Here is a 19,935-nt window from a genome sequence, read left to right on the forward strand (position 1 = left end):
CGGCTTCAACATCAGACTGCTGTATAACCCCTCCTGTCCATTCCCCCCGGCGGTAACGAATTGACCATCCCTGTCCCTACCACACACTCACAGTGGTGGCTGTCTCGATTGAATTACTTTCACCCCTTCAAAATCGACCTTTGCCCGGCCGCACTCGCTTGCGCTCAGCAATATGGTTGCCAGGCCAGTGTCGCACCTCCTTCGCTCGCGTTGCCTGCTGCGCAGGCCTCAGAACACCCAGGCTTTCTCGACCCGAGGTAGTCTCCGTGCCGCCGATCATGGAAACCACTACGATCCCCCGACTGGCTGGCTGTTTGGCGTGAAGCCCGGCCAGAAGTACGAGAAAGAAGGCTGGGAGGGTATCTGGTACTACGGATTCATTGGCAGTCTCCTGGCTGCCGGCGTTGCATATGTGTTCAAGCCGGACACCTCGTGAGTTTCGCCCAAAATCCCCACTGGTTCATTCGAATTTGGGGTTTCAGTGTGCCAAGTGACGTACTTGGGCTGTATGAATGGAACCAAGGATCAACTAGAAGGCATTGCTAACTCTGCTCTTAGCATACAAACCTGGGCTCTTGAGGAAGCTCGTCGACGACTTGAGGCTGAGGGTATTCTGGAGGACCCTGAGAAGGCTCAGAAGTAAGGACAGTGCTTATTGCGCCTTTCTGTACACTGTACATAGAGAGATCGGAAAAGGGTTATTTCGGTTGGCGCCTGTACCACCTGCGATGGCAGATATGATGTTCCGATCCTTTGGTTAGATGGGGTTTTTGCATACCTTTTCCTCCAGTTTTCTTCTCTCATTCTCTTTTTTTCTCTCGACCTTTTGTACCACTTATGTTCTGCCCGAACCGCTTTTCGTCGCATCTACACAGATCAATCACATCAACTTAAGAAAACGTGCTGGATTTTTCGGTCTGCAACTTTCGACACAGCGAAGATCGTCCATAGATGCGAGTGATGTACTGTCTTGTCTTCACAAATGAGAGCTCATCGATTGTATTCGCACTCTGGCATATCGGGTGCGGTCCGGCTTATACCTCTGGGTAGACATCGGTCCTCCTCAACAGTGGCATTTCCCTTCGGATCTTCGAAACAAGATCGAGGTCAATATCCACAGTCATAAACCGAGGCTCGGTAAAATCTTCACCCAATTCCGCCATAATCTCTCCCCATGGGTTGACCACCATTGAATGACCGTAGCTTCGCCTCGTCTCGTTGTGTGAGCCGGCTTGCGCAGCTGCTATCACATAAGACTGAGTCTCGATGGCTCTTGCTCTGAGCAATGGCTCCCAATGCGCTTTACCCGTAGGCACAGTGAATGCCGATGGATAGGTAATAATTTCTGCACCCTGACGGCGCAAAGCCAGACTCATTTCTGGGAAGCGCAACTGTAGGTTCGTCAATGACCTTGTCTGGCCGACTAGCTTGCAGTCTCGAAGCCATAGGGAGCTTCATGGGATTACTAGATTTGACATGAGTGGCTTGTCACTCACATCAAAACAAATGGCAAGGCCGACGCGTCCAATTGGCGTGTCGAAGGGTGAGATAATCTTTTGACCGGGCTCGACGTTTCTAGAGCACTCGCGTGAGATGCATTTTCGGTTATGTCGGGACGTGCAGACTTACTTGCTCTCCTGGAGAATAGGACCATCTTTGATCTCAACGTCAAAGAGGTGGATCTTTTGGTAATTTTGAGTGACGGTGCCTTTATCGTCAATCCAGACCAGAGAGTTTTTGAGCCTGTGACCAGAAGCCACTTCATGAATGCCGACGTTGATATGTATGCCCTCCTGTCTGGCATCATCTTTTAGAGCGGAGATGAAGTGGGCACAATCCGAGGAATTGGCAAGAGCAAACGACTCCTCCGCCGAGGTCGCAATGTAGTCTGAGGCCTCGGGCAAGAAGAGAACCTGTCTCAAGTTAGCAAGCCAACGCGGGCTGCTCCGATCTACTGCGCTTCTAGACTGCGGCGCACCTTCGCCCCTGCGAGAGCAGCCTTTCGGACCAACGTCTGACATTGAATCAAATTGGACTTGATGCAAGCTGTTGCACACAGCTGACCCACAGCCTGCCACATGTGTTAGTGAGCACGAACGACCTGAAATCCACTCAACATGGACATACCGCAAGCACCATGTTGTGGAGGACCTCAACTGTACAAACTAAAGAGAGAAGGAACGCTGTGTGAGGAATGAACAAATACAGTCTCACAACTTTGTGCGCACCCAGTGGTCGAAAGAGCAAGGTGCAATGTAGGATTTTCGGGCAGGTTATGGTCAACGCTGGGAGTTGAATCCTTGTAAACTTGGCGATTGCATCTACAAGGGCCACTACCGGGCGGCTACTCCACGCATGGCTGCATCGGCCTAAGCAGGTAACGAAGCGGAGGTACTCGGCGGTGGAACTGGACCCAGTATTGTAGTGCCCATTTTGAACACTTGCTATGAGGACACCAGTTTGGTATACCAGACTATAAAATATGACTTTCGTTCTTTACACAGGTCCATGATCGCGCTCGCAATATTTGTTCTCTTATCATACACTATGAAATTACTGTTGAATGTGGAAGCTGTAGCATAGTAGTTACTACCAGTGTAGGCTGAGCGCTCGCATTCATATCGGCCGCCCGCCGGCGCTGGCGGGTCCTGAGGCGCGTCGCCGGTCCATCATCCGCCGGCGGGCATCATGCTGACTCAGCTATCGCGATTGCCCGCCTCCGCCGGGCAGAACGTGACGATAACCAGATTCGCTCGCCTTGCAGAGATCATTTTCTGGTCGAGCTTCTCGAACCAGATTTGTCAACCTACAAGTGACATTCAATACTGCCGTCTGGCAAGTCACCAACCGTCACAATGAAGAGCTTGAGGAGAGATGTCTCTTCCAATCCTCAAGCCGCCAATGTCGCCAGCAAAGTCTTCGTGCGATCCACCAAGAGCGGAAAAGTGCAGAAGATTGTTCGGGAGCTCTATTTGAGACAAGATATTCCCTGCTCATCCAAGCTTTGCTCATCCTGCCCTTCGATCGCCCCTGCCGATGCGAATGGAAACAGTCAGGCTTCCCGCTATGAATTCAGGCACTTCCATAAATATTATGCTAACATGAGGCAGTTGCTCCATTTGTCCTGTCTGATCGGCCCGCCGGCACCAAGGCTTTCCCTCGCGGCCATTACCTCGTTCCCGATACAAATGCGCTTCTAAATGGAATGGACCTTTTCGAACACACTGGCGCATTTTACGATGTTATTATCCTCCAAACCGTCCTTGAAGAGCTTCGGAACCAGTCATTGCCTCTTTACAACCGCCTGTTGTCGCTGATCAAGACCGATGAGAAGCGATTTTACCTCTTCTTCAACGAGTTCCGACTCGAGACCCACGTAAGACGCGGGCATGAAGAATCAATCAACGATAGAAACGACCGCGCCGTTCGTACCGTGGCAAAATGGTACCAGGAACATCTTCGCCATTCGGCAAAGAAGAGCAAGAGAGAAAGCTCTATCCCTGCCATAGTCGTCATTACGGATGACAAAGGGAACCTTCGCAAGGCCAAAGAAGAAAATGTCACCGCGCTCACCCTTTCAGATTATGTTGCTGGACTCGAGGATTCTGAGAAACTGTTGGACATGATCAGTGAGGCACGTGAGGCTCGGGACACCAAAGGCTCTGCCCGCGGAGAGTTATTCTACCCCGAATATTATTCCATGTCCAAACTGATGACTGGGTTAAGAGCCGGTACTCTCCATCAAGGAGTGTTCAATGTCTCCCCCTACAACTATCTGGAGGGAACTATCAAGGTCCCTGCTTTTGATAAGCCCCTCTTGATTCTGGGTCGTGATAACAGCAATCGTGCCATTGCCGGTGATGTTGTGGTCATTGAGCTGCTACCCAAGGATCAATGGAAATCACCCTCAACTAAAATTGTTGATGAGGAAGCGGTGACGAAGAACGACAATCCAGACACAGATGAGAGCGAGGCTGTGGTGACGGACCGGGAGCGCAAGGCTCTGCAAGAGGAGGCGAAGCAGGCCCATGGGAAAAACTCAGAGGGCAAGCCGCAGCCGACCGCCAAAGTGGTTGGTATTATCAAGCGCAACTGGCGCCAATACGTGGGGCACGTCGACTCAAACTCAACGGCCTCACACTCTGGGCGGCGGCAGCAGACAGTCTTTGTCCTACCGATGGAAAAGAGAGTTCCGAAGATCAGAGTGCGCACAAGACAAGCTAGCGATCTGCTCGGTCAACGCATTCTTGTCACCATCGATTCATGGGATCGGGATTCTCGGTACCCTACTGGCCATTTTGTCCGTTCACTAGGTGAGCTGGAGACCAAAGCTGCCGAAACCGAGGCTCTGCTTCTCGAGTACGATGTTCAATACAAGCCTTTCCCTAAGTCTGTTTTGGATTGCTTACCTGCAGAGGGGCACGACTGGAAGGTGCCCGTCTCCAAGGAGGACAAGGGCTGGAATGGTCGACGCGATCTACGAGACCTTCTGATTTGCAGTATTGATCCACCTGGTTGTCAGGATATTGACGATGCGCTGCATGCGCGCGCCCTACCGAACGGCAACTTTGAGGTTGGCGTTCATATTGCTGATGTTTCCCATTTCGTGAAACCCAACAATCCTATGGACCTCGAAGCAAGTGTTCGTGGCTCTACAGTGTATCTGGTTGACAAGCGCATCGACATGCTTCCGCACCTTCTTGGCACAGATCTGTGTTCATTGAAGCCCTATGTTGAGCGTTATGCCTTTTCAGTCCTCTGGGAAGTCACCCCTAACGCCGAAATTGTGTCTTCAACCTTTACCAAGTCGGTGATCCGCTCGCGCGAGGCGTTCAGCTATGAGCAGGCTCAGCTGCGCATTGACGACCCGTCTCAGAAGGATGAGCTCACAGAGAGTATGCGGCACCTCTTGCGATTCTCCAAGATTTTGCGGCAGAAGCGTTACGATGCCGGTGCTTTGAATTTGGCTTCGCCCGAAGTGCGAATCGAGACCGGCGATGAAGCTGGCGATCCTCTGACTGATGTGAAAACCAAAGCCATGTTGGAAACCAATAGCTTGGTCGAGGAATTCATGCTTCTCGCCAACATCACGGTAGCCACGAAGATTTATGAATCGTTCTCTCAAACTGCTCTTCTGCGTCGTCACGCCACCCCACCTCCCCAAAACTTTGAAGATCTGATCAATCAGCTATCAAAGAAGCGAGGCATGGAACTCGACGTCTCGAGCTCCGGTGCGCTGGCAAGCTCCCTCGACCGCTGTGTTGACCCGGAGAATCCCTTCTTCAACACCTTGGTTCGTATTTTGGCCACTCGTTGCATGACCTCCGCCGAATACTTCTGCGCAGGTGCCCATGCCGAGTCCGAATTCCGCCACTACGGTCTTGCTTCCCCGATTTACACCCACTTCACCTCCCCCATTCGTCGGTATGCTGATCTAGTCGTCCATCGGCAACTTGCCTCCGCCATCGGGTACGAGGGCGAGGACGGCACTGCCGTCAATGAGGGTGTCAGTACTCGTGGCAAGCTCGAAGACATCTGCCGCAACATTAATTACCGACACCGCAATGCTCAGTTTGCTGGGCGCGCCAGTATTGAGTATTATGTTGGGCAGGCCCTCAAGGCCCGTGGCGAGAAGTTGGCCGCAGGTGGCACCGACACAGGAATCGATGAGGAGGGTTATGTGATGCGCGTGTTTGAAAATGGTGCGGTCGTTTTCGTGCCACGCTTCGGTATCGAAGGCGTGGTACGCCTGGAGGACTTTGTCTTGCCCGGCGAATCGGGCTCATATTCCGTCGCTGATCGGAGGGAACTGGCAGTTCATCGCACGACGGATTTCGACAGCGAAGAATACACGCTTCGCGTGTCGGAAAAGAACCACGCCGAGCCGGACCGGAGTGTCCTGGTGGAGCTTTTCCAGAAGGTCAAGGTGAATGTCAGCTCGGTCAAGGAAGAGGGCCGTGGCGCTGGCAAGCGTCGGGTCCGTGTCTTGGTCACCGGTTCTTGAACTTGTCGGTCGCATGGTCAGAGAGATGTATTGTAGTTATTAAATGATGCTGTTTAACGAAATCGGTTCAAACTCCGAGACGAATGTCCCCCCTCAACTGATTTCCATCCATCTTTCAGGACATGTTGTCCATGCTTTTTTCTGATATGGTCTCTCAAAGTTACCTGCTGCGTAGTATTTAGACATGCTTCAAAGTGACCATTCTTTGCACAAGTTTGAGAGGCGTCCAATGTTGTTCCACGGGTGCAACATCTGAGGAGGTCGTAGAAGCGACGGTCGGAGGCTGGTCATCTTTCTCCGGGTTTGCCTCTTTGCCGTACGACAGAGGATGATCACGATTCAAAAGCTCTTGCGCCCGCTGCTCTTGCAGCTGGGCGCATTCGAGCTCCCCAACTTTCCATCCACGCACCAGCCAAAGACAGATGGCTGCGCCGATATACATGAAGCCCGTGAAGATTTGGACGCGCAGGTATGAAACGCCCCCGTTCATTCGAGTGGTGCGAAGCTCAAGTGCAATGGCTTCAGAAACAGTGCACGGAGCAACAAGCATCAGCCACGTAATGCTTAATCCCGAAGGAAGATCCTTCAGCCCGATGATCTCAGCCAATACGGGCGATACAGTGGCCCAGTATGTGCCCGCGACAGTTCCCACCAGCACGGCGAAGAAACATACAACGCCCATGCTGTCTGCAAATACCCAAATCACCAGACAGAACAGGCCACAGACAAAGGTCAAAATTGTCGCAATGTTGATGCGACCCAGACGATCGCTGAAAATGCCGACGATAGGCCGACCCAGCCCCTGGCCCAAGTTGAGAAGCGCAGACACGATACTCCCCTGATACGAGGACAGCCCGACTGAAAGGGCAAAATTCGCCACGCTGAACAGCAGCGCGACGTAGCCCAGCATGCTCAGCACGCCCCAGGCAAGAAAAAGCAGAAACTCCGGTCTGCGCAGCAGCGGGACATGAAACGCGGCGAGCCGACTTCCAACGAGCTTGTTTCGATCGCGAAGCAAGTTCCCACAGACGAGATTCACCACACAGGAGACGATTCCCAGGATCCGAAAGGCCCAACTTAGTCCCAAGCGCGGAATAATGGCGCCCACTGCGAGCGAATACATCAATCCACCGAATCCGGACCCTGCAGCGGTGATGCTCATGGCGAAACTCCGTCGCTTCAGGAACCATTGCGGAGTGATCCCGACACTCCCGACGAAGAGAAAGCCCATCCCCCAGCCGAAACAGACACCTTGACTGAGGAAGATGTGCCATTTCTGTGTGGCGAAGGAGGAGCCGATGAGAGAGAGAGTTTCGAAAAAGACGCCCAGGTTGACGACGAAGCGAGTGCCCAACCTTTGAATCAGGTACGTGGCCAGTGGAGCGACCAGTAACGCACACGAGATGCTCAATCCACCGGTGAAGGCGTACGACAGAGCTGTCGTATTTGGAAAGACATTATGGGAGAGATAATGACTGAGAAAGACACCGTAGCTCTGTCAAGCGTGATGTGTTTGTTAGCTTTCTGCTACAGGCCTACCACTTGTGGTCCAGAGCATCTGCCTCGAGCTGACACCCCCCAAAGAAAAGAAGAAGAAAAAAAAGAGAGAAACTTACACTATTAATTCCCCAGGTGTGTGCGTTGATCCAAAAGACGCATGCAACACAGACCCAACCGTATCCTCCATCGGGTGGAACGTCCAGCTGGGGCTTCACCTTGGCTTCTTTCCCAGGCTGGGCAGGCGACTGGAGATCGGGCTCCGGTTTTGAATGCGTGATGGAGTCTTGTCCAATTCTATCTTCTTTTCCCCCTTCTTTTTCTCCCCTTGAGGGTGGGACCAGCTCGACGGGTATATTGTCCGCCATCACCTTTTGAATCCCACGGATTTGCCACTGGCGAACCAGAACTATAAGACTTCAGTGCTGCACGTGTCAGTAACGGCGTTGATGGAGAGGATTGAAATCCCGTGCGAGACTAATCAACACTGCTGTTTTCTCTTTTTTTTCCCCTCGTCAAAGCCTTGGAATGCTAGTGACACGAAATGTGGACAAGAAATTAGAAAAAATCAGAGTCGGAGAAGCATGATGACAGGAGGGAGGACCAACGAACGGCGATTATGGGGAAGAAGCTATCGAGTCATTGCAGCAGTAGGCTGATCCCCCCACAGACCCCCATGGTTACTCCGTCGGACTTAAGGCCGATTTGGAGTTCTCGAGCTGTCACCAAAGGCCGAGGTCAAGCTGCCGTTAGCGACCATGGTTGGAACAGCCCTCAAATGGATGATGGAATGGGCATTTGGGTACAATAATTGGTCACTCTAGGCTCGTCTTCCGTTGATCTTGTTCGCTGCTCATTTGTGATCTTTTGGTATAGATGTCAGGCAGTATGGCCGACTTTAGTAACTAGTGTTGTCGCCATTCGGGTTTGCTCCTGTATACAGAGGCTTTAAGAGGGACTTTTGTCGGTGACAGGAGATTGGATGCTCTCTTCAGCCACTGCACTTCCAAGCGGCACATCAATGATCCATGATTGGGTTCTCTACATTGACTCATGATGACCGCTATCAGCCTTCACACCCACCACAGTTGGAGCTCTGCGATCAAGTTTGGATTCTGGTTGGTAATCGGCAGTCACTTATGGGCCGGGCCTCGTTTGGGGCCGCTTGGAGTCGGTGGTGGAGACGATGGGGAACTGGAGCCCATTCCGGTGCCGAGAACCCGGCTTGGTACAATGTGGTTGTCGTTTGTTGTTATCACGATAGTTGTGGTTCACTTGATGGTATTGAACCTATGAAGATAGTCAAGACTCGAGGGAGCTTTGTTCCTCAAGAGAAAGTAGATTGAATTCCTCTCCTCTGAGGTAATCAAGGGCAGAAATTCTATGATGGAAAAGTGTGGCACTGCATCATCGTGAAACCCTTGGAAGAAGTAGAAACTTGGTCGGGTTCTAAAGGATCCCATTCCAGAACGGGGAAAGAAATCAGTATCAAGTATCTTGCTTTACCATCAGTGAATAGAGGTGTACAAATGTACCTCAAGTGATCAATGTGGTGTTGATTGTAGGGGATAACTAGGCCGAGTAGCAACCTTGATTCGAGGTGGTGAGCAAGTTGGCCATTGGGTACCTACGCATACACCATCGTGCACACCCAACATCAGGTAACTGTCGGCTAGAGGAGCAGCACTAGTAATAGACCACACCGTCAGACGTATATACAGAACAATAAGGACAGTCCAATGCTTCCTTCGATTCCATCCCACTCGCCGGACATCGTCCGCTAGATACCTGGCACAGGTCACCGCTGATTGAAAACTTCATCCCTCAACATTCTGTATAGGTACTAGCACTGCACGAGTCGGGCGGCTGATGGTGGTGATCTTTGTCCTGACTCATGACTCAGGCATCCTGATTCATGACATTCCACGGGCGGACAATGTGGAATGCGCATGCCACCACCAACTTACCCACCTGTCCTCAGTGGATGACCTCCTCCTTCAGACTCGAAACGTCAAACCAATTCTCCGACCGTGGCCAGTGCCGCGGGTCTAGAATCAGCATCTATCTTCACGTGGAGATTGCAGTCCCAATTCGGTAAGTATGATGGACAGCGTTGCCCGGGGCTTGTTTGTTTGGGACCTCGGCGCCTATCTGGAGCAGATCGCAACCATAGCTCCACCTTGGCGACAATCCCGGTCATGGAACCTACTAGCTCAAGCCTTTGACTGAAAGATTCCTGTCAAGGATCCTAGAGCCTCATCCCTACCGATCATTGAAGCATCTCGACACACCGACCCCTGCCTTATTTCGTGCCGCCTCCACCCGGGCTCTCTCTCACACCCATGGAGCCAGCAGTCCAATCGACCACCATGAGCCCATCGTCCAAGGCCATCGGCCAGCGCAAGGTCTCACCACCCAGACCGACCTACATGAATAGCGACCAGATGGGTAAGCTGCCTCTTCATCGCCCCTCCTCTGGTCCATGGGATGTGGTCATGCCTCCCTCGTGGCGAGGGGGGTGATTTGTCAACAATTGCGCCTCACCAGCTCCAGAGAGCCTACCGCTAACGGAGAACTCGCGTTCCTCAGCCAGTTACTTGAAAGACTTGCGAACCAACCGTCCAGCCCGACCGACTGGCTCACGACCCTATCCAGGTAAACCGGCGGCATCGTCTACCGACACCGAGGCGGGTCTGCCTCCTCGCGCCTCCTCCGCATTTTCCATGTATCGAACCTCGGAAAGTCCTCCCAAAGAGCAGCCTCGCAGCGGCAGTGCCCTATCCCACCGACGCACACATTCCAATGCCGCCGATGGTGGGCCGACAGGCCGACCTCTGGTTCAGGAACCACGCTCGGTGTCGGTACGAAAGAATGCCTTTCCCTCCCAAGTCTTCTCGCGCCCGGTGCCTCTGTCACCCAGTCCATCGGTGCATTCTTACCGGGAGAACAAGCAACGGCACCAAGAAAAGGAGGAGGCCCGAAAGTTAAGAGACGCACTACAGGAACTCGATTTGGAAGATGATATTCGACTACATCAGGCAGCTCAGGATGAGGCGACTGAATTGGTCTGGATGCACCAACATCCGGGCGTAGAATTCAAAAACCCATATGCTCCATACCGTAACCCAGACATCGCGGATAAGAACTCTGTGAAAGAGATGATCCCACGACCTTTATCGTTGAAACATCGTGATTCCGTCGTTTCAAGCGGTTCGTCGAGCAGTCCACCGAGCGGACCCTCCAGTCCTGATTTCACCAGAAGCAAGTCAGCCTCGTCCGGAAGGAGGCGCTCATCGCTGGCAGGAGCCATCAAAAAGAACCTCAAGGTAAACTTCGCATTGCCAGAGGAGGAAGAGAAGGAGAGGGAGGAGGAGAAGAAGAAGAAGGGAAAAGAGACGGATGAGCAAGAGAAGCACAAGCCAGTGGAAGAGCCAACGCCGAAGGCTCGAACAGTCAGTGGTGACTCGTCCAAGGGGGTGTTTTTAAATCCCGAAGATCACATTTACGAAGAGTCGCCTCAAACATCCGACACGAAATCCGACTTGTCCAAATCCGACTCTTCTGCTCTTCGCAGCAAGTCACGCAATGCCCTGCCACGTTTTGGGAAGCCGTTGCCCTGGTTGCAGAATCGTGGTTCCAATGGTTCGGTGCGCGATAGAATCTCCAAGTTTGATATCCACAAAAACCCACCCACCCAGACGCATAATCCCAGTTACACTCAAAATGAGCCTTCGCCCTCACCGCCGAGAAGGAGCAGCGGTGATGAAGTTCCCATGAAGGACGGTAAAGAGATCCGCAGCGACGACATTCGCGCGGCGACCAGCAAAAGGCTCAAGGATCGCAGTGAAAAGCTGCCCATGCCCTCCGCGGTCAGTGACCGCGTCGGCCGGCCGATTGTGAGCTTTGATCCCAAATGGCAGTCGAATGACCAGCCTCGCCCCAACTCGCAGCCCGTCGCGGTGGTCCCTCCTGTGCCTAGCATAACGATAGCTCCTAGTATTGAAGTCACCGAGGCAGAGACATCTCCATCGGTTCCCGTCATCAATATCCCTGATATTAAAGAACCCACCATCTCAGAGATGCCCAAGCCCGCTCATCAGCAAAGCACCACAGTGCAGTCCAAGCGCGCGGCGTTTGAACAGAATCAGGATCGCCAGCAACCACCGAGACGGCCGGCGATGGAGATGAGCAGTCGCACATACACGCCCTACTCCCGAGCCGGTGTTCCAACCGCACGCTGTGAAGCGTGCTCACTCCCAATTTCGGGCAAGATAGTCACGGCAGGAGGGTCACGGTTCCACCCGGAATGCTTTACCTGCCATCATTGCCAAACTGGCCTGGAATGCGTGGCCTTTTACGAGGAGCCTCAAGCATCTCGGGACGAGCGGCTGGCCAATGCTTCGGATGAAGAATCACGAGTTCCTCGATTCTACTGTCATTTGGATTTCCACGAGTTCTTCAGTCCTCGCTGTAAGAGTTGCAAGACTCCCATCGAGGGCGAAATCGTCGTGGCCTGTGGCGCAGAATGGCATGTCGGCCACTTTTTCTGCGCCGAATGTGGTGATGTAAGTCGTCCTTGACAACCATTTTGGCGCGATGCTGAATGACCGCCTGCCTGCCCCTCGGAAACTATATGCTGACATTTTTTTTCCCTTTTCTGCTCTAGCCTTTCAACTCCACAACGCCCTTTGTGGAAAAGGACGGGTTCGCATGGTGTCTTCGCTGTCACGGCCGTCGCACGGCACCACGATGCTTAGGGTGCAAGCAGCATGTCCTCGACGACCTCGTCATCTCTGCGATTGGTGGACAATGGCATGAGCGCTGCTTCGTCTGTCATGAATGTGGTGATGGATTCGGACCGGACGGTCGATTCTTCGTCCGTGAAGGCGAGCCCAAGAGGACTGCCAAGGGCCGTATCATTGGCGGGCCAGTGCAATTAGCTGTCTGTGAGCGATGTGAAGGTATCCGCTTGCGGGCACCTGGCATGTGTTGAGCAAGAAAGATTATGTCTCTTGTCATCACTCTGGGCCTATAGGTCTTGATGATACTACTGGCTGACGAATCGACTGGTTCGGTTTTCGTTTTTTTCGTCGACCACAGGTCGTTGTGTTTCTTTTTCTCTTTCTCTCTGTCATTTCGGGGTATCAATTTGTTGAATTTGCGCTTCGTATAGCGTTGCTTATCCTTTATGATGTCAATTTTTTTTCTGTCTAGTTGTGTGTGTTTTGTTTTTCGGTTTGATCTAGCAAGCGATCATTATCTGTTTAAAGCATATTCGGGGCATGTCGATGAATACGAGAGATGACATTTAGAAATACATGCATGATGAAGTATTTCTTTCGAATAAAAGAGGTCCGATCAAGGCTCGAAACTGGAGTAAAACCCAAACGCCGTATGTCTTCTTTGGTCTTTTTGTTCGACCTCGGGGTCAAGAGGAAGCTCACCCAACATATTGAGATGAATCTACATTTTGGGGATTGCATGTTCCCGCCTCTCTCTCTCAATTACGCAGGCCACTCGGGGTCTGCTTTACGTCGGAAAACAGCCACGTATTTGTTGCCGTTATTCCGAGTGACCTTCTTCGATTCTTCCGTCTCAAATTTCATCACACGCACGCAAGGGTCGGCCTCCAGCTCTTCGTCCGACACCAACTCCCACAGATCACGAATGCCGCCCGTCCGTTCAGGCGCCATCTCTCCTTCTTCAGTTTCGTATCGGAAGTGCCGCAAGACCCAGTGATGGTATTCCTCCACATCAGTGATGGTGTACAGCAGGCCGCCGGGCCTGAGCACGTACGCATACTCTGCATTCAGCGACTCGGAGATAATTCGAGCCTTGTGCTTGCGCGCCTTGAAGTGCGGATCCGGGAAACACACAAAGATCTTGGAGAGTTGGTGATGGCCGAAGAAGTTGGGGAGGAACTTCATGGTGTTGGCGCGGATGCCGGTGATATTTTCGTAATTCCCAGGGACGATGGTGGTTGTGCTACCGACCTCGTCATCTTCGACTGCAGGTGCTGCAGGTGTGTCAGAGGGCGCTTCGGACGCATCGTTTGCGGCGGCGATCTTCTTGAGGTTTTGTTGTTGCAGACGGAGAGCGGTGATGCGACTGCGGACGTAGTCCAACACTGAGATGCGGATTTCCATGCCTGGACGCGAAATGGGTTATGAGCATTTGCAACAAAGGAACTGATGTAGACAGACCGGTATCAAGCGAGCGAGGTTCGCAAATATGTCGGCGACATACCAACAATGAGAGTTTCTGGCAAGATGGGTGCTAGTCCAACCAGCAACCCACCAAACCCGCATCCAATGTCTACCACTTCCACATCCTTGAGCAGTTTTCTCGTGCCACCGAGGTTGACCTTTGACGGATCAGGATCCACAAACGCAGGATAGTGCGACGCCCAGTCCATATGCGCCGGGCTAATTGGACTGAAGATTTCTCACAAAAGTCAGCATTTAATCTGGAAGCAACATTGGCACCTGTTGGAGCACAACAGGACTAGTTGACGGCCAATCCTTGTCCGATTGCACTATTTTCCTCGAGAGAAGACATCGTGGGAGAATCATACTAGTCCAATTTGTGATCCGAGAATGGATTGGCATGCGCGCGCTGCCGGAAGTATCTCTTCTGCGGCATCTTCACGCTGGCGACGTCGGCATCTCCACGTTCTGTTTGCTCTTGGATCTTGCGACGGTATTCCTCACGCTGTTGGCGCTTGCGCGCCACTGGATTATCCATTGTAGCACAGGCAGTATATATTCGAGCCGATCGCTGAGCAAGACTTGAAGAGTGGAGGTCCAGAGGTCGAGAGGTTGTTGCAGGAAGAGGAATAATTTGCGCGGGCCGCTCTCGCTCCAACCCACTTTGGGCTCCACTTCAATCCGCGTGAGCTACTCGTCTCTTATCTTATCGGCTCGCCCGCACCTTTGAGTTCTTTCGACGCAGAACGTGGGGAATCAGACTTCCACTTGATCAGCTCTTACTTTTGTTGCATCTCGGTGGTTCGGCTGTTGACGCTCAGTCAATAGAACGATACGTGGATCATCTGCCATGAGTACATCTGCTGCAGCCTCGGCTGCACCTTCAACGAGCTTTGTTTTTCCATCGACCTACAACTTCCCACCCTTCTTCACCCCGCAGCCTAACAGCACCACAAGACATTCCCAGCTTCAAAAGTGGTCATCGCTCATCCAGTCATGGTGCAGGCATCACCGCATCTATCGTCTCTCTGTCGTTGAGGCGATCGATTCCCCGCTCTTCCACAATGCCTCTCTGCGCAAGCGACTCGATCTCGCCGAGGCTCGCGCGATCGTGGATTGGATGACCAAGAAAGAGGAAGAAGGCGGTGGTGGACAGCGAGCGGAATGGATTGACGGCTTCTCAGCGGGCTCTAGCGCAAAGGGCAAGAACGCCGCTTGGATTTGGTGGCGAAGGCCGGAAGAGTGGGCGGATGTACTGCTGGACTGGATCGATGCGACGGGACAACGCGGGGTGGTGTTGACGGTATTTGAGCTGGTTCAGGGAGAAGCCACAGTCTCTCAAGGTTCGTTTTGGTTTTCTTTTTTTTTCTTTGCTTGCTGACCTGCTCTGCTGCATGAGGTACCTGAACATGTCTGACCTCTCACATCTAAGAATTCCACGGTATGGACCATGATGTTATGATGAAAGCATTGAATGTTCTCGTCAAACGAGGCAAAGCGTCCGTCTTCGGCAACGAGGGTGAAGAGGGTGTCAAAATCTTCTAAGAAAAAGAGAGAAAACACAAATGAAAAACAAAGTCTTTCCACTTGCTATGCATGTCGCTATGTGATCAATCATGGCTATTCGTGAGAAGGGAGACGCTCGATATTCATTCATTCATACAGTGTTGCAACCACCCGGGAGATTGTGTGGAGAGATGGATCTTGGTCGGTTTCGTCAAGTCCTGCCTCGGATTTTACTTTGACTCTACCGTCGATCAGCTCGACAAGATCGACGGTGCGCAAGGACTACCTCTAGTCCTCTGCTTCTTCAATCAAGGATTCGTTCAACTCGTACTCATCAGCCGGGCGGAGCTTCTGTGACATGGCCATGTCCAGAAGCCAGTCAACACGCACGATGCGAGGATTGCGCTTAACGTCCCCGGCTAATTGCCGGAATCGTGGCCACATTCGAGCATGTTTCCGTTCTGGGCCACTCAAAAGATACACTTCACTGCGACCCGGCTCGTCCCCTTGCATCTCTTCATCCTCATCGTCGCTTTCTTCGCGCCGTGAAGTGTGGTTAAGTCCGAGACGGCCGCGGAAAAGTAGGCACTCTCCGCCATTGGCTTCCACGATGGATTTGAAAGCATCAAATCCTCCTCGAATATCTTCAATACAGAAGATGCGCAGCCCCTGCAGAAGTTTGTTCTTGTTCTTCTTCGCATTCTGAAGAGATTTTGCGAGGGAGATGTGGAACTTGGATTCTGCGGTCTTATCCACAAGCGGGAAATCTCGCGGGTCAAGCAGCTCATTCTGCTTGAGACAGCTGTCAACAAAATCAGTGTGCATAATCACTGGCGCATAGGCCAGCGCATTGACAAACTTGGCTGTCCGCAAGATGGTGGGCGCGGCCAGATGTGTGCATTTGCGAGCATCTTGAACCACCATGATTCCGAGGTCTCGTAGGGTGCGCTGTTTTTTGTGAATAAGTGATTAGCAAGGATACCTTCTCGTCAATCAGCACCGTACAGCGTCATGTGTCTCACTTTGTCTGCATCCTCTTTCTTCTCATTCCCCTTGCCCACCCATTTCTGATAGCCAGTAATCAACAAGTGCATTGAAATGGGTGGTCGCGATTTCTTCTGCCGCTTCGGGTCCGAAGCTTGTTCGCTTTCGCTCTCTTCTCGCGGCTCAAGGGACCGGCGCTTCTTCGCGCTCACGGTGATCCGGTCCTCGTCTGATTTCCGCCGGCCACCATAGATCACACCCCCAACCCGTTTTGTCTCCTTCTCGTAGAGGGCAATGTCTGGTGCAATCTCGTGAAGCCGGGCCGCGGCCGCTTCCTTGGATTTACGGCTATTAGTAGATGAAGGTGTCACATTTTCCTTGTCATCGGGAACGAGCCGGGATCGCGCAGGCGTCTGCGCTTGCTTGGACTCGCTGGTCCGACGGCCCCGCTTGGTCTTTATTTGGGGAGTGCTCTGACTGGTCTCGGTGGCATGCAGGTTTTCCTTGTCCGGCTTCTCTGCAGGAGGGTCCATTGATTTGCTGTCCTGATCTTGAGTCCGAGCGCCACGCTGTGGGATCTCACGCTCTTCCACGGGCTCGGCGGGGAAGAAAATCCGCTCGAGGACATCACGGTCGAGCATTTTCTGGCCAGCGATATCGCCAAGATTTGTGCGCAGTGGGAAATGGGTATAACGGGGGTTGGACACCGGTTGCAGCTTCCAGGCGGCGTAGCTGTCTTCGAGCCACAGGTGATTCACGACTTGCAATCCCCATTCTCGCGCGGCGCTGCATTTCTCACTATTTCCGTGAGCAGTGATGAGATGAGTGTTCTCTTGCTTCAGTGTCTTTGTACATTCAGCACCAGCTGCGGCGATCAAATTCTCAAGGTAGATTCTGGCCTCTCCAACATAATTGGACAGGCTGATCTTCAATCCCTCAAACCCTGGAATGGGAGTGCGTGACACGGGATAGTGCAGCAGTCGACTCAAAGGACGGGTGTAAGAATTGAAGGTCATGAGGTGGTACAGCCACGCAAGATTGCCCACGGTCTTGTCCAGACGAGATGCTGCCCGGTACACAACCCCCTCGCGGAATCGACAGATCAACCAGTCTGCGTCTTCGACATTTGTGGTCATGCTTGCACCGCCTTCTTTGAGTACCGTCTCAATCGATTCCAACATATGTGAGCCGATGGCCAAGTCTGGCGAGAGCATGATCGATTTGCCTGCAAAGACGCTCGTCTTGTCGCCGGTCACGCCGGAGGTTGAAGGCATTGTCAATGGCTCCGGGGTGGAGGCGCCCGCTAAGACCTTGTTCTCGTTGAAGCGGACGGGTGCATCGAATCCCGCGCGCAAAATCTCCGGATCGGGTAACGTATAAGGGCGTTCATCAATCCGCTGGCCGAGTTTCAAGCAGTCATCAAACCTAAGCTGATGTCAATTCACAGACCGTTCTTTGATTGCATTACAGTTCAATTGGCAGACGTACCAGTGTGGCAACACAATCTTGACACGCAATTTCTTGGCCAGAACCAATCGGGCCTTATCCGAATCCGTTGTCAAGTCCACCAAGTGCGTGACCATTCCAGTCATTCGAGGGCTGTATAGCCCTCCTTTGGCCACGACCCCGCCGATAATCGCATCTTTGTCGCCTTCGGGGATATCACCACATGTCACCACCACATCGCTGAGAAATAGCCGCGGATCAGGGCTATGCTGGCGGGGATTGGCCACTTTCCGTTTCGCAAGCGAGGTGTGAATCCAAGAGGGCTTCACTACTGGGATCAATGTCTTGCGAGCTAGATCATAGGTGTGGAAATGGGTATTGCTTGCGACGATATGGGTGCACTCGATCGTGTCTTCTTTCTCAGGGCTTGACTGGTGTATGGACGGTTCACCACCATATTCTCCGATAACAGCTGCAAGCTAATTTCGACAGCATAGTCAGTGTTGAGTCCCCAGCTGTATAGATCCGCGTGCGCGCGCTCTACTTCGGTGCAGAACGTACTTGCTCGGCCGTTTCCAAAGGAAGATCATTGGAACAAACAATGCAGATACGGCATTGCTCAAAGAGTTTCAGATCTTCATCGGCCATAGTGCGAGCGCTGATTTGATCTTTCTCGGCGTCTGGACTGCGAAGATGATAAGTTCGAAGACGCGCCGCGCGCGTGAACACCGACGCCCAGTCACGTGAGTAGACGCGGGGCGAGATGCGTGTGGCTGCACCGGAGATAAGCTCATCTTGAGTTTCTTGACGGTGGATTCACTGGATTGTATACTTTGATGGATCGGGTCTGGGAGTAGCCGTTGCTGCATGCGCTTGGGAAATTGTTTTGCGCGTCGTGGTCGGACAGGTAGTGATTCTCGGGAGGGTCTTCAAGGCCCCTGAATAAGTCAATGGGCTCATTGCGCCTTTTTGCTATGCTTGGAGCAGACTTTGTTTAACCAAAGATGGAAAAGCACAAAGAAGCTTTTGATGTTGAGGTTAGAGACAAGTTTGTTTGTTGTAAAGATTTGCCTACGTCGCTCAAAGGGTGGATATGTGCAACAGACTTTAATTAGATGAAATCATCCATTCAACGTACATGGCAAGGCCTTTTGAGTGAGATGGCTCGAAGGCAAGCCTGCAGTGGGCTGACTGACGCCGTTCCAGTCGAAGATGAATAAGTACCTAAGCCCTCACTACTGAATGTTGGGCTCGTTCACTTCATCTCAGGGCGTTTCTAAGCTTCTTCCAGATTTTTACTTCCAATGCTTGACCTACCCCTGATTAAACTAGTACATTTCATGCTATAGCACACAGATTTCCGAACCAACCATTATCATTTTCTTTGTGTAATTGCGACGTCTTTTCCACCCTCAAGGATGAGTTCGCGGCGTCATTCTCACGAGAGCGTCGACCCCCTCGACCATATCCCTTACCCACAAGACGACACCGACCAGTGTTCCGTGAGAGCTCCCTCTCTATTGCCGATGAGCGCTGAACAATTCCGCGTCATACGCGCTGACTTTGTCCTCAAGTTAAGGCAGTGGCGCCGCGGCCAAGCGAGCCAAAAAACACCGACTCAAATCGCGGAAATTCTGGAATACATGGCTGATGACGTTGACCATTTCAAGACTGCCGCCACAGGTGATACAGGAATCTGCTTCTCGCCCAAATGCGACCTGATTAAGCATGAGCTCTTGAAGCTGATTCAGCGGCTTCAACGGGCCTCATCAATAGACCGTGAAACCACAGAGATCATGGCTTATATTGGGGCTGCGATCGGCCGACTGACGCTCGATGGTCGATCTCAGATTCACGATGTCAAGGATCTTGAAGCCGCAACCTCAACGCTTATATTCCACCGGAATCATAAGCTTCATGTATGGGACATGCCAGAGTATGGATTTGGCCCCGACGCCGAACAACTTCGGGTGAAGCTTTGGACTGTTTATACTAATGTCAACTTTTCTAGGGGTGGATGTGGGTGTTTCCAGTGCCGTACTGCGTGGACTGGGTAGAGGTGGACTAGGCGACATGGACCGTTGAAAGATGATTGTCGATCGGCACAGCTCAGGATCGGTCTTACTTTCCAGAGATTCCTGGCTTCTAGTGACCTCGTCTTACGGAATAAGATTATGGATAGATGGATGCGATTCTTAGTGTCTAAGGACCATGCGCGGCAAGCTGAGAGGTACATGGGCTTGGTTTCTTTATATTTTTTTTTTATTTCCTTTGTCAGTTTCGGATGGAGTC

General features: G+C 52.2%; 9 protein-coding genes across 9 annotated transcripts; 5 read left to right on the forward strand and 4 right to left on the reverse strand.

Annotated features, from left to right (window-relative positions):
• Positions 1-172: 172 nt before the first annotated feature.
• On the forward strand, positions 173-643 carry POX_a01444 (uncharacterized protein; the record flags this gene model as incomplete). Its single annotated transcript, XM_050110372.1, has 2 exons — positions 173-432; positions 559-643. 2 exons carry the CDS (start codon positions 173-175, stop codon positions 641-643), a joined length of 345 nt encoding a protein of 114 aa, XP_049974140.1.
• A 391-nt stretch (positions 644-1,034) lies between these two features.
• Positions 1,035-2,139, reverse strand: POX_a01445 (putative hydrolase nit2; the record flags this gene model as incomplete). The annotated part of the gene is made up of 5 exons (XM_050110373.1): positions 1,035-1,391; positions 1,497-1,575; positions 1,630-1,913; positions 1,979-2,071; positions 2,128-2,139. The coding sequence occupies 5 exons, from the start codon at positions 2,137-2,139 to the stop codon at positions 1,035-1,037; spliced, it is 825 nt and encodes a 274-aa protein (XP_049974141.1).
• A 716-nt stretch (positions 2,140-2,855) lies between these two features.
• POX_a01446 (Exosome complex exonuclease dis3) lies at positions 2,856-6,004 on the forward strand (the record flags this gene model as incomplete). The annotated part of the gene is made up of 2 exons (XM_050110374.1): positions 2,856-3,051; positions 3,111-6,004. 2 exons carry the CDS (start codon positions 2,856-2,858, stop codon positions 6,002-6,004), a joined length of 3,090 nt encoding a protein of 1,029 aa, XP_049974142.1.
• Positions 6,005-6,182: 178 nt separating this feature from the next.
• POX_a01447 (uncharacterized protein) lies at positions 6,183-7,869 on the reverse strand (the record flags this gene model as incomplete). Its single annotated transcript, XM_050110375.1, has 2 exons — positions 6,183-7,499; positions 7,621-7,869. 2 exons carry the CDS (start codon positions 7,867-7,869, stop codon positions 6,183-6,185), a joined length of 1,566 nt encoding a protein of 521 aa, XP_049974143.1.
• A 2,001-nt stretch (positions 7,870-9,870) lies between these two features.
• On the forward strand, positions 9,871-12,494 carry POX_a01448 (uncharacterized protein; the record flags this gene model as incomplete). Its single annotated transcript, XM_050110376.1, has 3 exons — positions 9,871-9,949; positions 10,091-12,066; positions 12,168-12,494. The coding sequence occupies 3 exons, from the start codon at positions 9,871-9,873 to the stop codon at positions 12,492-12,494; spliced, it is 2,382 nt and encodes a 793-aa protein (XP_049974144.1).
• A 511-nt stretch (positions 12,495-13,005) lies between these two features.
• POX_a01449 (tRNA (guanine-N(7)-)-methyltransferase) lies at positions 13,006-14,245 on the reverse strand (the record flags this gene model as incomplete). Its single annotated transcript, XM_050110377.1, has 3 exons — positions 13,006-13,649; positions 13,748-13,935; positions 14,076-14,245. 3 exons carry the CDS (start codon positions 14,243-14,245, stop codon positions 13,006-13,008), a joined length of 1,002 nt encoding a protein of 333 aa, XP_049974145.1.
• Positions 14,246-14,557: 312 nt separating this feature from the next.
• Positions 14,558-15,252, forward strand: POX_a01450 (uncharacterized protein; the record flags this gene model as incomplete). Its single annotated transcript, XM_050110378.1, has 2 exons — positions 14,558-15,050; positions 15,140-15,252. The coding sequence occupies 2 exons, from the start codon at positions 14,558-14,560 to the stop codon at positions 15,250-15,252; spliced, it is 606 nt and encodes a 201-aa protein (XP_049974146.1).
• A 249-nt stretch (positions 15,253-15,501) lies between these two features.
• Positions 15,502-18,512, reverse strand: POX_a01451 (uncharacterized protein; the record flags this gene model as incomplete). Its single annotated transcript, XM_050110379.1, has 5 exons — positions 15,502-16,161; positions 16,236-17,622; positions 17,686-18,122; positions 18,205-18,416; positions 18,476-18,512. The coding sequence occupies 5 exons, from the start codon at positions 18,510-18,512 to the stop codon at positions 15,502-15,504; spliced, it is 2,733 nt and encodes a 910-aa protein (XP_049974147.1).
• A 549-nt stretch (positions 18,513-19,061) lies between these two features.
• On the forward strand, positions 19,062-19,711 carry POX_a01452 (uncharacterized protein; the record flags this gene model as incomplete). The annotated part of the gene is made up of 2 exons (XM_050110380.1): positions 19,062-19,562; positions 19,655-19,711. 2 exons carry the CDS (start codon positions 19,062-19,064, stop codon positions 19,709-19,711), a joined length of 558 nt encoding a protein of 185 aa, XP_049974148.1.
• Between the last annotated feature and the right edge of the window lie 224 nt (positions 19,712-19,935).

This window comes from Penicillium oxalicum, chromosome I (genome assembly GCF_001723175.1).
Source record: "Penicillium oxalicum strain HP7-1 chromosome I, whole genome shotgun sequence".
Taxonomy (NCBI): Eukaryota; Fungi; Ascomycota; class Eurotiomycetes; order Eurotiales; family Aspergillaceae; genus Penicillium; species Penicillium oxalicum.